The following is a 14,250-nucleotide window of genomic DNA, read 5'->3' on the forward strand; positions in this document are numbered from 1 at the left end:
AGTCAATTTACAAGCGTGATTTTAATCGAATAGCACAATTATTTTTCATCAGCTATGATGGATTATATAACTATCGCTAGAGTGAGTTACTACTCTAGCAAAATGTTCTAAAACTACCTTACAAATTGCATTCTTATTCAATTATTTCTCGGACCAAAAGTTAGAAAATCGTTCATAACTCAACTATTAAAAGCACTTTAAAATGATTAAAAAATTTATGCTGTATAGCGATTGGCTTGAAATTGAATAGCTATTGCTTGTGCTCGTTTGTACTTTTAAAATCGTCTTCAGGGTTATTTTCTATTCGACAGTTACTAATTCTATCATGACCTGTGATTCGTTTATTTTTTTATTATGGCGACCAACTGGGTTTATCCGTCAATTTCATCATCTTGATAAGTTATATAATGTTGACAAACCAATATTAATTTATAGTATTGGTTGTTTTCACGCTTAGTTATTGCTTCATTAGCGATTACCCACCTCCATGACAATCACCTTTCTGAATATAGAAACATTGTAGTTGCGTAACATTAAAACGCCTTGGTCATTAAGATATTCCATTTGAAAGCAGAAGTAGAACTAGTTTTATTATGCACTGTAGTACGCTGTAGTAAAATGTAATAGAGGCAATATTATTGGTATCTTGCGTATGTTTAGCCATCCGTTAAGTTATAGGCAAAATTAACGATTGACATTTTTTTTCATCACTAGTAATATTACGGCCGCCCTGAAATATTTGATTAATTGGCGTAAGAATTTTCGAAATAAATGTTTATTATTTATAGATTGTTGATATCTACTGCTACATTTTCAAATTCAAGCTATATTATTAAACTTATTCTTGCGATATACCGCCAGCTCGTTCATCTTACTCAATTTCAGCTACTATACATGATATTATACTAAAGAACATTTTTCCATTTCATTTAATCTCTGCGTTGATGAAATGCTGATAGTTAAACCTTACTCATATATGATGATCTAAACCTCAAGATTCAACAACACTTAGAATAATTGCTATCGATATACTGATTTGAGAAATTCAGAGTGACATTAATTGCTTTTAGGATATGCTTCTAGCTTATCCATACACTACGATCACAAACCGATTAAAACCGAATCAATTATAATTCATCATCATTGCGGTATTAACCGTTATTCCTGTCTTGCTATAAAATTCTAATATTACACCTATCTCACTCTACATCATATCAATAATAACCTTGCTACTCACTCATGCAAAGAGTCTGGATTTTAAATTAGGTTTATGTTGTACAGTGATGGGGCATGATATAAAATTACTCAATATTAGGAAGCAGTACATTATTCAATTAAATAGAATAAAAAAGCAGTCAGTTGCTGTAGTAACAATTTGTGCAAAAGTTTAATTGTATGCTTTATTGGTCGTTGATTCAAAATAAATTGGTAGTCTAATTTGCTCATTAGCCACGTTATGCATGTCATGACTATAACATGTAGGATAAAACTGTTTTAGTTATTCAGCCCACAGACATATTTATAGACATATTCAAATATTTCGAGAACATTTAGCCTACAACGGTTGTTTACCAAAGCACAGCAATAGTGATGACTAATCGTATTTAACTATAGCAAATTGTTACCATACATATGAACAGGAAGTATGTCATGGCCTAGGCTAAAATTATGGCGTAGAATGATCTTTTATTCGCGTTGTTTATGATTTACCGCTTGTATTTGCTTTCTACAAACTCGCCCACTAGTAGGTTTAATACGGAATGATTATCTCATGGGGTCCATAGTACAATTAGCTATTACTATTTGATCTAATTTAAATTTAAATTTAAAGCAGATCCCATATTTTAGAAAGACCTTTTCAGCACGAATATAACCACTGCTATACAATCAAACCCCTATTTGCCCATTTAGGATGTGGAGGATAGTCTTAGTAATCTATCGAGATTTACTTTCATGATCAGCTCACGAGTCTAATATCGTTAAGAAAAGATTGGATAGCAGAATTGGAATTGGGGCATCCATTTCAATCCTGCAATCATTTCATCCCTACAGCATGGATTGTCCAGTATAGGCTCCATTTGAACTTTATAATTATATCTGCATCAACTAATAATCAATAACTTCATCACGAAATAGACCAATAATCAGAAAGGATATGAATACGCGAATGTCATTATTGTCAAATTGGATAATCCTATTGAAGGGTTGATCCATGACAGCTAGCTTGAAATACAATATTCAGTAAGAATCCATTGGATACCATCTGATTTATGATGAAATCATAATAAACGGCTGATAGAGGAATGATAAACATGCATAATGCAGCAAAATTGAATCTAGAACAATCAAACAGGTGAGACAACAGTAGGTGGGTAAATTAATCACGACAGAGAGAAATTGGAACAGATGTAATTATCTATAATTAATTCAATCATATTATTATTCATCTCTTTCAAGGCGATGGATAGATGGAAATTGGTTGACTTGTTATTGCTTGCCATATTGTCTTATGGTGTAATATTGGATACGATAGGATGACAGTGAACCTAATGATCGAGTCTTTTCTTGCTTAATACAAGTCTATTTTCAGGTTTAATTTCCACTCTATCCATTCTCGACAGTCTAGGTTATAACACCTATCAGCTGTTCATATTCTCATTCAAATGACCCAATGTATATTAAATGACTATCCATCACGGCACGACTACAAATGGTGACATCATGGATAGCAGTTTGAAAAGAAATTTTTAACAACTCTTTTTCGCTCTTGAATTCCATTTCTCCCTATCGTTATTAAACTATCTATTGGAAGATGGAACTGGATGAGGATTACTTCCAGCTATAAATAAAGTCATTATAGTCAATGATGGAGTGAAGAAATTTAAAGTAATCAAAATGATCAACAGATTATGTGATAGGAACCTAATCAACGATTCTAATGAGGTCATGTTGTGATCAAGTTTGAAGACTATTTGAAGAGGTTGGTAATGATCCAACAAGTTCAATTCAAGCCTTACGTTACACCATATGGACGAGATATTATTTCAATGCTAACTTCATTGATAAATTGTAATTATGCATAGCATTATTATCTACCTTGGACGTCTGTCAATTTCTGTCTCCATCATCCTTAATCAATCAAACGGTAATTCCAATGACAAAAGGTCAATAATGGGTAAATTTGCCATATTTGATTAGATCCATATTGATCCTACTACATCATCCATTCCAATTCCAATTTTCAACACTATTATAAGGTAAGGTCATTATTATCATGTTCTACTTGATCACTGGTATAGTGATGTGTTCTTCATTTTATAGTAAATCATCAGTTTGTTAGACTTGAAAGGATTATTAATACAAGTAATCAATCAAGTTGGAAAATTGCAGTCCTGTTTTTGTCAGCCTAATCGCTTACCCTTACTCTTCATTTTGCAACTAGGCTGTTTATACCCCATTTCTATCCTATCTAGACTATTTTCAGCCTATTTCGATTCATCCATTTTACTTCATAGAAGAAAATAGCCATTTGATCCTGTTTTGATCCTGTCTAGATTATTTCCAGCCCATTTCGAGCCAGCCATTTTTGCTTCATTGGAGAAGATAGTCTATTGGCCCTCTTTTGTTGCTTTCTAGAAGACTGTTTCCAGCCTATTTCGAGCTCACCATTTTGCTCCATTGAAGAAGATAGTCTACTGATCTTATTTGACTGTGGATTCGCCTTACTCAGAAATTGATTGAATTATCAGAGCTATTTTTCCTTCATCTTGTTTTTGGTAGTCGTCAAACAACAGCATGCAAAATCCAGTTTATGTTTATGGTGGAAATCTACCAACAGGACCACCTAGTACTGTTGCAGCTCCTGTTCCAATTTATTTGACTGCTCGGCCATGGCAAGCTGCCTATATGAATCCTACGTTACCACCAGGGGCAACACCACCTTTCAATTTTAATACCTTAATTCCAACAACGAAAAGTGATGACAACAGCAATCCACCGATGCACAATGTTCAAAATCCTATGGCTGCTGCTGTTCAAGGTGGCTATAGGCCTGCCAATCCAGTGCCTATCCGATTTTACGATCCTAATATTAATCCATTAGCCGCTCAAGCCAATCCAATGAATAAATCACGTTCTAGCGAGAAAGGTAAAGATGATCAATAATGATGATTAGTGTGATTGGAAAGGAAGGAGAACCGTAATAGTCGTTAGTGAACAACATTTGACAAACTTTTATTAAATAGTTTTCTTGAGAATAATTTCGCCTTGAGAAACAGTAGAGAATATACGTTTATATACTTACTTATATAGGACACGGTTGAAACAAAATCAATTTTAGCTGATCATAATTGGTCATTTAAGATACCACTATTTTACATTGTGAATATTAACATAACAAGGCTAAGCAAAGCAATTGTCTTCAGAAGAGTAATGTCCAATGCTAGAGTTATTTTGCGATCGTATTTCCTGATGTATCTTAATCGTCTTAAAATAAGTCATCCAAGTATCAAAACTTATTGGCCCAGTGCTATATTAAAATTTGCAATGAAAGGCTCGTTTTTTCTAATTCTTTTGCTCTTCCCGCGTTACCGTTCCAATCACTTTTCTTCACAGCGTTTAATCATCCACAGTATTAATATATTACACTGAGAGATAGGCCTATTTTAAATTGTAATTTGTTCTTTGTCGTTATTTGGAAGTGGAAGAATGATACAGGTATAGAAGAATTAATCTGGTCTAACGCCGATTTAGTCTTAAAATGACGGTATCATTGACTTAACCACAACCACTTGTTTTCTATGTCTCCATTCATATTGCACGGGCCCAAATGAAGAGAAAATGAGGTTACCATCTTGTATTAGTAACTTTATATTCATTATTGCTTACTCACTATATTCATGGCTACCGTTTATCGTTACAGCGTAGTCGACACACTAAAATAAATTGAAAATATTTTTTCTGTTGCTAAACTTGCTCCATCACATATCTTTTGACGTATCATTTTAGCTCAGAGTAATCTTAATTATCAATTCTAATTTGTATTGGATTGGGCTGACCATTAGTAAATCATGTATCGATATTCGATATTGACAGTATAGTTCTATTTCAGTCTCTTTAGCTGATGCTATAAGCATGCATGATGAGAAATAGCGAGTGTGTACTAAATATTATCGTTAGGCAAATAAACAACTCAACGATCAACAGGCGGCATTACCAATCTTATCTACACTAGCATGAATTATGAAGGGTACAAACTATTTTGGTATTTTATTCACTGATCTAGTCAGCAACTCATGCTTGCTATTCAATAAAAATATGGTAGTACGGATTAGACTCAATATTGATCTATTCAATAAAGAATTTTTTAGTTGACTTAAAATTGGATATTGGACAATTAACAAAACCCCTTATCCAATAACAAATCATTTTAACTTCTAATCAGCAGCATAACATATGGTCAATTAATAAATCCTTCACCTAGTCTATTACCTGAGTAGCCGCTATTACATTAATATTATAATGATTCATCCTTTTGTGCAGTCGTCAAGTTATTCATTACTTAATCAATTGGAATTCCTATTTAATCCGGTCAACGATCATCGCCATATTGTTCCATTGGTGAGGACTAGCTCAGAGTGGGTATACAGTCTAATGTCATAATTAGAGTCAATTTCTAGTCTGTATTAAAAGTGAATAGATTCAATCATGCCAAATGATCTACCGTTCGTAATGGGTAGCTACAGAATAGGATATAATTTATAAATTTCTATTCTGTACTCAAAAATGATGATATTCAACCGTGTCAAATGGTGTACTGGTAGTAATAAGTAGCTTTGGGATTGGATACAATTTTGTAAAATTCTAGTCTGCATTAAAAATGAAGATGTTCAATCTTGCCCAATAATCTACTGTTCGTTATGAGTAGGCAAGGGATCAAACACAATTTGGTTGCATAGTTTCAGTCCAAATATTTTTATTGTGTAGCCAAATATTAATTTTTCTATAGTGATAAACTAAGAGAGAAAAAATGGCTGCGTAAAGCTGCAAGCATTTTGACCATTCAAATTGCATTGAAATAAAAAATAAGAGTCTAAATAAAGGAATGTTGTAGTTTAGATATTTTAAATTAAAAATTTTTAATAATCGCTTCTGCTTCAATTGGATACAAGCTAATAAAGCCATCCTATTTCTTTTACCAAATAATTTTTATAATTTCGGTCGCAAATTTAGAAGCGACAGAAATGCAGCCTATACTTTGACATATTATTTACTACCTTAGCATTACGGGAATGGTAGATATCTTTCATTGACAGCATTAAGTCAACAAACAATCTGATCAACCCATTTTACTCTTTACACTAAATAAATCTTCAAAATCCCATGCTTACTGTAAAATTAATTAAGGAGTACTCTTAATTCTCTACAAAAGTAACAGGCTATGAAAATAATTAACAAATCCCCAGGATTGGATCAATAGTGAAATTAACACCGGCAGCGATTAAAGTAGTCTAGATATGGGTTCGACTTAAGCTTTTTTATAGACTTTGCTGATGTAAATTGAGACATGATAAGAGTCATTACTATTGAAAATTTCGGCATTTTATAATAACCTTTACACTCATTGCCAATGCGTAAAATGCTTACCCATTACCGCACCGTAATTAACATTTTTTAGTAATTATGATTAAACATATACTACATAAATATCTATTTAGCAGATACTTATACCAATTGAATAATTTTTTAAAACATTAAAAGAAATAACTAACCCTGGCGAAATATTGCTTAAATTACTTAGGATGCTAGTATATTTTTTTCATATTCTATGTGCTATCTACAGTATATATTCAATAGACATCATCATATGGTGAACATCTTGTTGATTCTTGTATAATTAAAAATGCTCCAATACGGTGTTGAATACAGTACAGCATTCAATTCTTAACATAGAATCATTTATTAAATTAATAGTGTACAAACAATGCGTATTTAAAAGCATAAAACGAACTAAAAGTAACATGGGGTAATGTACAGTATGTGATTGAAAATTTAGTGTTTAGAGGATATTAATGGTAGTTGTATTGCAGTAAATAGGAAGCTTAATTGATTAGGCCATGTTCTTAAGTATTAATGCACATCAATGGATATTAAATAACAATATAAGTTCATATAGCATACGCGCAAAAACTACAGGTTTTGCGCCTCTATGTATATCAAAGCATACTGGTGGAGGCTCGTATGAGCATTATAAATGCAAACTTTTTTCAATAACAGATTCAGATTATGAAATAGTACTGGAGCTAACCTTCTAAATTCTTCAGTAGTACAAATATAAAATAATTTTTAGAATTGAAGGATGTAAATAATGTTAATGATATTCCTACGTGTACGAATATCAGAGGTCTTTTGTAATACATCAAGGACGTCAAATACAGACCTGATGAATATTATAAGAGCCAGATTCCAATAGCATTGAATTTAAAAAATATTATAAAAATTTGCTAGTGTTATTTAATTTACTAATAATGCAAGAATTGCTAGGATCATAATTAATATTACGATCTTCTTTATTTCATTTTAGAAAGCAAAAGTAACTCTACAGCAATTAGCAGTGGCCATCACCAGCATGTTGAAAAGTTAAGATCATCAGCATCTAATCAACAACATTGGAAATCAGGCAAGAATAAACGTGTTCGAACTATCTTTACGCCCGATCAACTGACCAAGTTAGAGAAAGAATTTGATCAGCAACAGTATATGGTGGGTGCTCAACGTTTATACTTAGCGAATACATTGAAACTGAGTGAGGCACAAGTTAAGGTATGGTTTCAAAATCGTCGAATTAAATGGCGAAAAGATCAAATTAAGCGTAGACATACAACAGCAAGTAATGCTAATCATCAGAATACTTCTTTAACCTCTGTATCTGCTTCTGTTGATGCTCAATCTACAAGTAGCAATGGCAGTAGTAATCCTCAAAGCAGCAGTCGTAGTAGTACCAGTAGTAATTCATAAATGTAAAATATTCTATCACGGTTGATGATGGACATCGTCAATCTATCATTCATTACCATAGAGTAGAAGCCTTGAAAAAGCTATCATGGATGATATCCTGTGCTTGAAAAATAATATCATCGACTCATACTTTCGTCCTTAAATTGCATAACTTAGAGCGATTCAAATCTACAGTTGATTCATGTTGTGCGATATTTTACATAAATCGAACATGAATATTAGCATTTTGTTGCAGCTAATTCATTATATAATATATTGATATTCTTGAACTCACTGACTTTAATTAAAATATTGTCCATTAAAGTAAGAATATAAATTTTGATTACAACATTGAGTCATGTCGGTTCCTAATAAATCGTAGGAAATGATCATTTTTAATTTGGATCAGTTGCATGGTATTACTAAGCGAAACTTAATTCGTGCGTTTTATTATTTGATACTCCGATTTAATGATGTATAATCATAAAAACGCAATATAACTATTTTATGTGTAGAGCGGCTTTATGCTTACAAAACGAGGCAAATAAACGCTTCATCGCACATATCCTACGCACCTCAAAACATTGTTTGATTTTCAGCTATAACAGATTTCCTTTCATGCAAAATTGAGGACTGCAAATATTAGCTTCTACAGTAGAAGAAATTGTTAAAAATCTAAAAAAGGATTTGCCATAAGAGACCAATTTTAATATTATAACCTACGATTGTTGACCAATTTATACCGGCTAATTAAAACCGAGATATATTTCGTGCATTATATTGTCATAATGAAATATGATGTTTGTTAATCCTTGTTCGATTCAGGGTTATTCTTTTAATTTAATGAAAAAGTTACTGTAGTCATAAACATTTGTTCTGTCGACTTTTCTCCTCCTAATTTATATTGGAAATTCAACTTTAATATTACAATATTCATTATTGCAAGAAATATGAATTAAATATGTATGATTGTCACTGGTCTCTGTTGCACTATTAATTAAATTGTAAGATCGCTATATCTTACTGGGGATATATAAATGGCGGCCAATTTCATGCACGGCACGCGCTGTAGAATTCTAGAATTAAAACTTGTTAAAATCACCGAAAAGCTCGATCTAGGCGTACTTCAATTTTAATTTGAACTCATCCTTCATTATTACCCCTAATCCGAAAAATATTGGAAAGCTATTTAGGACAACAAAATATTGTTCAATCTCGTTCTGAAACATAATTCAACGAATAAATCTGAATTTCTATATCGTTTTCTGCTTTGATTTTTTGTGTAATCTAACCGAAATCTCATACCGTAAGTCAATCGAAGTGATTGCTTCTGGTGCTTTATATAAACTTTTACGCATAATTGCAAATCCTAATCATAATTTACTAGATTTAATGGCCTAAATTGATTCTATAAATCTTGACAACAGCTAAAGAATCATGCTATCGATTTTCGTGCGGGTTGTAGTTTGAACAAAATAAAACACCTTATTTAATATCATATTAGTATATGAAATCGATAGAAATACCGCGATAGTCTTCATATCAATATGGTCAAGAGATCATTTCTATGTTTCTGTATGGATTAGCTCCTAATACAATCGAAAATGTATTCATGTAAAATAATTTCAGACATCTACAACAGTTAGCTCAATGCTCACTCATAATATGATACAATATGCATGAATTTCTAAGATGAAAGAGCTTCATGTGAGAATATGGTAAGTGGTCTGAAAAGAAGGTAGTTTATTTTTCCTTATTGATAGATTAATACACTTGCTACTGCCGAAGAGTAACAAAAAATTGATTGATTGCTTACAACTACTGTTTACTCATCTTTACCTGAGGATGACGATAGAGAATATCCTTTGGTGCTAACCAGCCAGATAATATTAAAAATTACTTTAATATGGGTAATTTAGTTTCAAATCTTTATTGCTGGTGGAGACGGGTATAATGATTGCACCAAAATAGTTTCAAGATCAAACCCTGAATTAGTAATGCGCCAATTTGAAAAGAGTTGATTGCGATGGTATAAAAACGTTGAAGTGGAAATCGTTTTACATCCAAAGGTAATTTCGTATATATCTTAATGGTATTGGATGTTTACTAATTCGTTTTTACGTAGATAATATTAGATTGAGAAACGGCCCAGTTATTTAGTTATGATCAGATAAAGATAATTTCTAATTAACTTTATTCGAAAATTCGTGGCATTAATTATTAGTATTGATACTTGCATAATTTGCATTGAAGAGACCACTGTTAATGGATACATTAACTCAACTGGTGTTGCCCCAAAAGACTTACGGGTTAGTATTTAAACCCTAACCCGGTTCAATTCTTGAATATCAGTTAATGTTCCTGGTCGATCCTTGATGATAATAATACCTCTTCAATTTAATTACGGAGCATTATTTGAGATTAAGAAATTACGGAGCAACTCCACCGAGCCGTCTTTTCGTCGACCAGACCTAGAATAAACTGAAACCTTGCGAAAGGATATGTAATATGCCTCTACTGCAAAGCATTTGAAAAAGATATACCATTGAATTTCCTCAGTAATGCGACTTTACTGAATAGCTCCAATTTCATTTACTTAGTAGTATAGATTTATTTGTGCTATAAATAACATCGGAAGGCTTTCCGGATAAGTCAGCCATAGTAGAGAAATCTTCTACCATAGCTTTCGTTCGATAATTTTAACAATCGTCCATTCGTTTCATTAAATCGTTCAGCTTGCTGAAACATTTCTGCAGAGCAGCTATGAATCTGGATCCGGAAGGGATGAAAAGTAAGTTAGAAAAAGAGCTGAGAAAAAGAAGTGGAATATACTGGCTTCGAGATTCAGTTCCCCGCAGTAAAGGTCGTCCTTCAGAAGTATGGAAGCGTTTTGCTATTATTTATGACGAACATGGAGCATTGGATTATGCGGCCTGTAGGTTCTGCTATCAGGTATATTTTACAGAGTATAAGCAAAAGTTAATGTCCTATATTTAAAAATTTGTAATAGGGATGTCTGCATAGTTCGTATTATTTCAAGGCTCAAGAAATGGCAATATCTTACTTGAAGTAAAAATACTTCAGTTATCAACTTAGCACAAGAACTGCAAGCATCAGAAAACTCTGATAATTGCGCTCCTTGCATTAATATAATCAAAACTACACTAACTATTTCCACTAATCTTTGCTAATCATGGCAATGACACAATATCAGACACTACTTAATTAGCAATATATTATGATAGCTTACGATAACAACGACTTTGGTGATGAATTGACAAGTTATCAAATTCTCACTCTTGTTGGATATATTGATTTATTTTGCGCATTATTCACTGATCATCTATCGTAAGTATGGTATAAACATGAACTTTTATTCAAATACAGTTATGACTGAAAATCCACGTTTAATTCATTTAGATAGGTTATACTAGGAAAGGGCAGCAATTGTTAAGAGTATCGATGCAGCCCTAATTTTATCATTAATGTATTGGCCTGGTATTTACCTAATCTCGTTTCAAATTCATTAATGATTACGACGTACTTTAAACCCATATTTTAGATATAGCATTAAAATCTGTATCAATGCCGCCTTAATTTCATTATAAGTGTTATAACATGGTATGAACTTGATCTCGTTTCAAGTTCATTCATGATTATAACATACCTTAAATCTACGTTTTAGATATTGTATTAAAATATGCATAAATGCGGCCCAAATATCATCAAAGCCGCGATAACATGATATCAACTTAATCTCATTTCAAAGCTCATCAACGTTTACTTATAACATACTTTAAATCGGTAGTTTATACATTACGTTAAAATCTTGGTATTTATCGGATTTCTTTTCAAATTCTTTAATGATGACAAGATGCTTTAAAAACATATTCTAGGCCTTGCGTTAAAACCTGTTAAGCATTATGCATTTTCCAAGTTGATTATCCTAAAGCTCAAATCTTCAGATACGATCAAAATGATTTATTGTTAACTGATCCATGAAATAGAGCAATTTTGGGCTTTTCTACATTAACATCAAAGCTACATTGAATGCAAAAGCATTATTCTATACTACAGATATTTCTAGTGAGTTAGCTGATAGAAAATTTGACTTATAATAACATACTGAGGATTACGAGGCCTAAGCAAATAAGTAAACGACTAATAATAGAAATACACTGCTAGCTTGTGTATTTCTATCATTAATCTTTACTCTTGATAGCGTTTAACAAATTAGGCACCATTCCCATGATGACAATTATCTTATACTTACTAGGTTTAAACTATAATTTTAATTGTTTTGAATGATATACTGGAAAGGAACGAATTACACTTACAACTGACGCTTTTTTAGGTTTATTGCTATCGAACTGCCAATGGAACATCCGCCTTAATAAAACATAATTGCCAAGAACAAGCTAAGCATTCCGATTCTGGAAGTGGCAGTACAGCTACAGCTACCTATGCTAGCTCTTCACGTTCAAGCAAGCAAGGGCTGCCTTATGAAGTGAAGAAATATGTCATGACTGCTCTCGTCGAAATGTGCTGCCAAGATCTTCATCCATTTACCATCGTTAATGGTGATGGCTTCCGAAAATTCTGTCAAATCTTACTCGATTGCCATAGCTGGGCAAAGCATGGCTTAATAGCCAAAGATTTTTTACCTGATTCAGCAACATTAGAACAGGTTGTCAATAATCAAGCCGAAGAAATTCGAAATTATTTAGCCACTTTCTTGTCCAAGAGCCTAAACGAACATACTTTGGTATCCTTCACCATAGACTTGTGGCAGGCCAACGAAGTTAATGATTGCATGATTTGTGTAACTTTGCATTATACGGATAAAAATTTCAGACTGCATAATCGTGTATTAGCTGGTAGAAGCGTTACCGAAGATAACTGGAATGCTAAAGGAATTAAAAACGAATTTACTGCCATCATTCAATCCTTTAATTTAACCCAAGGTGGAATTTCTCATTTAATCGTAATGAATAACAATAATACTTTACTGATAGGTGAAAATGGCCTTAATGGCCTCTTTCAAAGTCTTCCATGTGCCTGCCACAGAATTACTGCAGTGATGACCCACTTATTTGAACACCAAATCGTTAAAGTAGAAGGCGCAGGAATCGAGCAATTAGCCTATAAATATTACGATGATTGTCCCATGGTGTTTGATACAATCGAATTATGCCATAAATTAGCAGATTATTGCATCAAATTCGGTATCACTGATCAGTTAGGACTAGCATTCAAAATACCTGATGAAAATAGTGATTGGATCTCAGTCTACGACTATTTTCTTACTCTTGAACAAAATTACGATGCTTTAGTAGAAGTCTTGAATTCGTTAGAAGCATCCCATATGATTCAAAAAATTAATCGTCATTTATTAAAAGAAATAGCCACTTTTGTACAATTATTTAGCCAAGCTACGATCGAATTAAAGACTTGTTGGCAGCCTACATTACATCTTGTCACCATATGGCGATACCGTTTATTAAAACACTGTCGTCATGTCTTGGAGGACTACAACGTAGAACAGGAAAGTGGCAGTACTGTTTCCGTTGCCAAAGATTCATTACTTATTAAATCACTAAAAAATATCGTTCAAGATCTCATCTTGGATCACTGGCTGGTAGATGGTTATCAACTTGTGGCGACAATGCTTGATCCTCGTCAAAAAAATTTAGCTAGGTTAGATGTGCCTACATCACAAATTTCACTTGCTAATAAGATGTTGCAAGATCTCTACCTAGCACAAACAAGAAATTCTGCTTGCAAAGCTGAGTCCCAACCCAGCCGCAATCATTTCAGTGATAAAGAAGTTGATAATTTCTTTATATTTTCCAGTGAATCGGAAGATGCATCCGATGAAGGCAAAATCTCCATTACCGAAATACAATTATATATGGAAACGCGTTTAACGAAAGAAACTCGCGGTCAAGGTAAAAATCTTGACATCCTAAAGTGGTGGCAAAATCATCGTACTCGTTATCCAATTTTAAGCCAGGTTGCCAGGTCAATCTTGGCAATACCTGCCTACTGTACTGCTACTGACTTTAAATATAATCAGCTTGGTAATGGTATGACGGATAAATCGATAACCCTCAATCAGCAGACAATTAACAACATGTTAATAGTGAGATCAAATAAAGATTTGATCTCATAAATATCCAATCAAGGCTAATTAGTCATTAAGAGCATATATATTTAACCGTAATTTCCATGCAGAGATACTAACAGAAGAGACGT

The 14,250-nt window shown here is 32.9% G+C and overlaps 1 protein-coding gene across 1 annotated transcript; it reads left to right on the forward strand.

Annotated features, from left to right (window-relative positions):
- The first annotated feature begins 3,386 nt into the window (after window positions 1-3,386).
- TRIADDRAFT_49524 (not homeobox transcription factor) lies at window positions 3,387-8,551 on the forward strand. Its single transcript, XM_002117361.1, has 2 exons — window positions 3,387-4,147; window positions 7,583-8,551. Exons 1-2 carry the CDS (start codon window positions 3,796-3,798, stop codon window positions 8,014-8,016), a joined length of 786 nt encoding a protein of 261 aa, XP_002117397.1. The 5' UTR covers window positions 3,387-3,795; the 3' UTR covers window positions 8,017-8,551.
- The last annotated feature ends 5,699 nt before the right edge of the window (window positions 8,552-14,250 follow it).

Source organism: Trichoplax adhaerens, genomic scaffold, assembly GCF_000150275.1.
Source record: "Trichoplax adhaerens TRIADscaffold_24 genomic scaffold, whole genome shotgun sequence".
Taxonomy (NCBI): domain Eukaryota; kingdom Metazoa; phylum Placozoa; class Uniplacotomia; order Trichoplacea; family Trichoplacidae; genus Trichoplax; species Trichoplax adhaerens.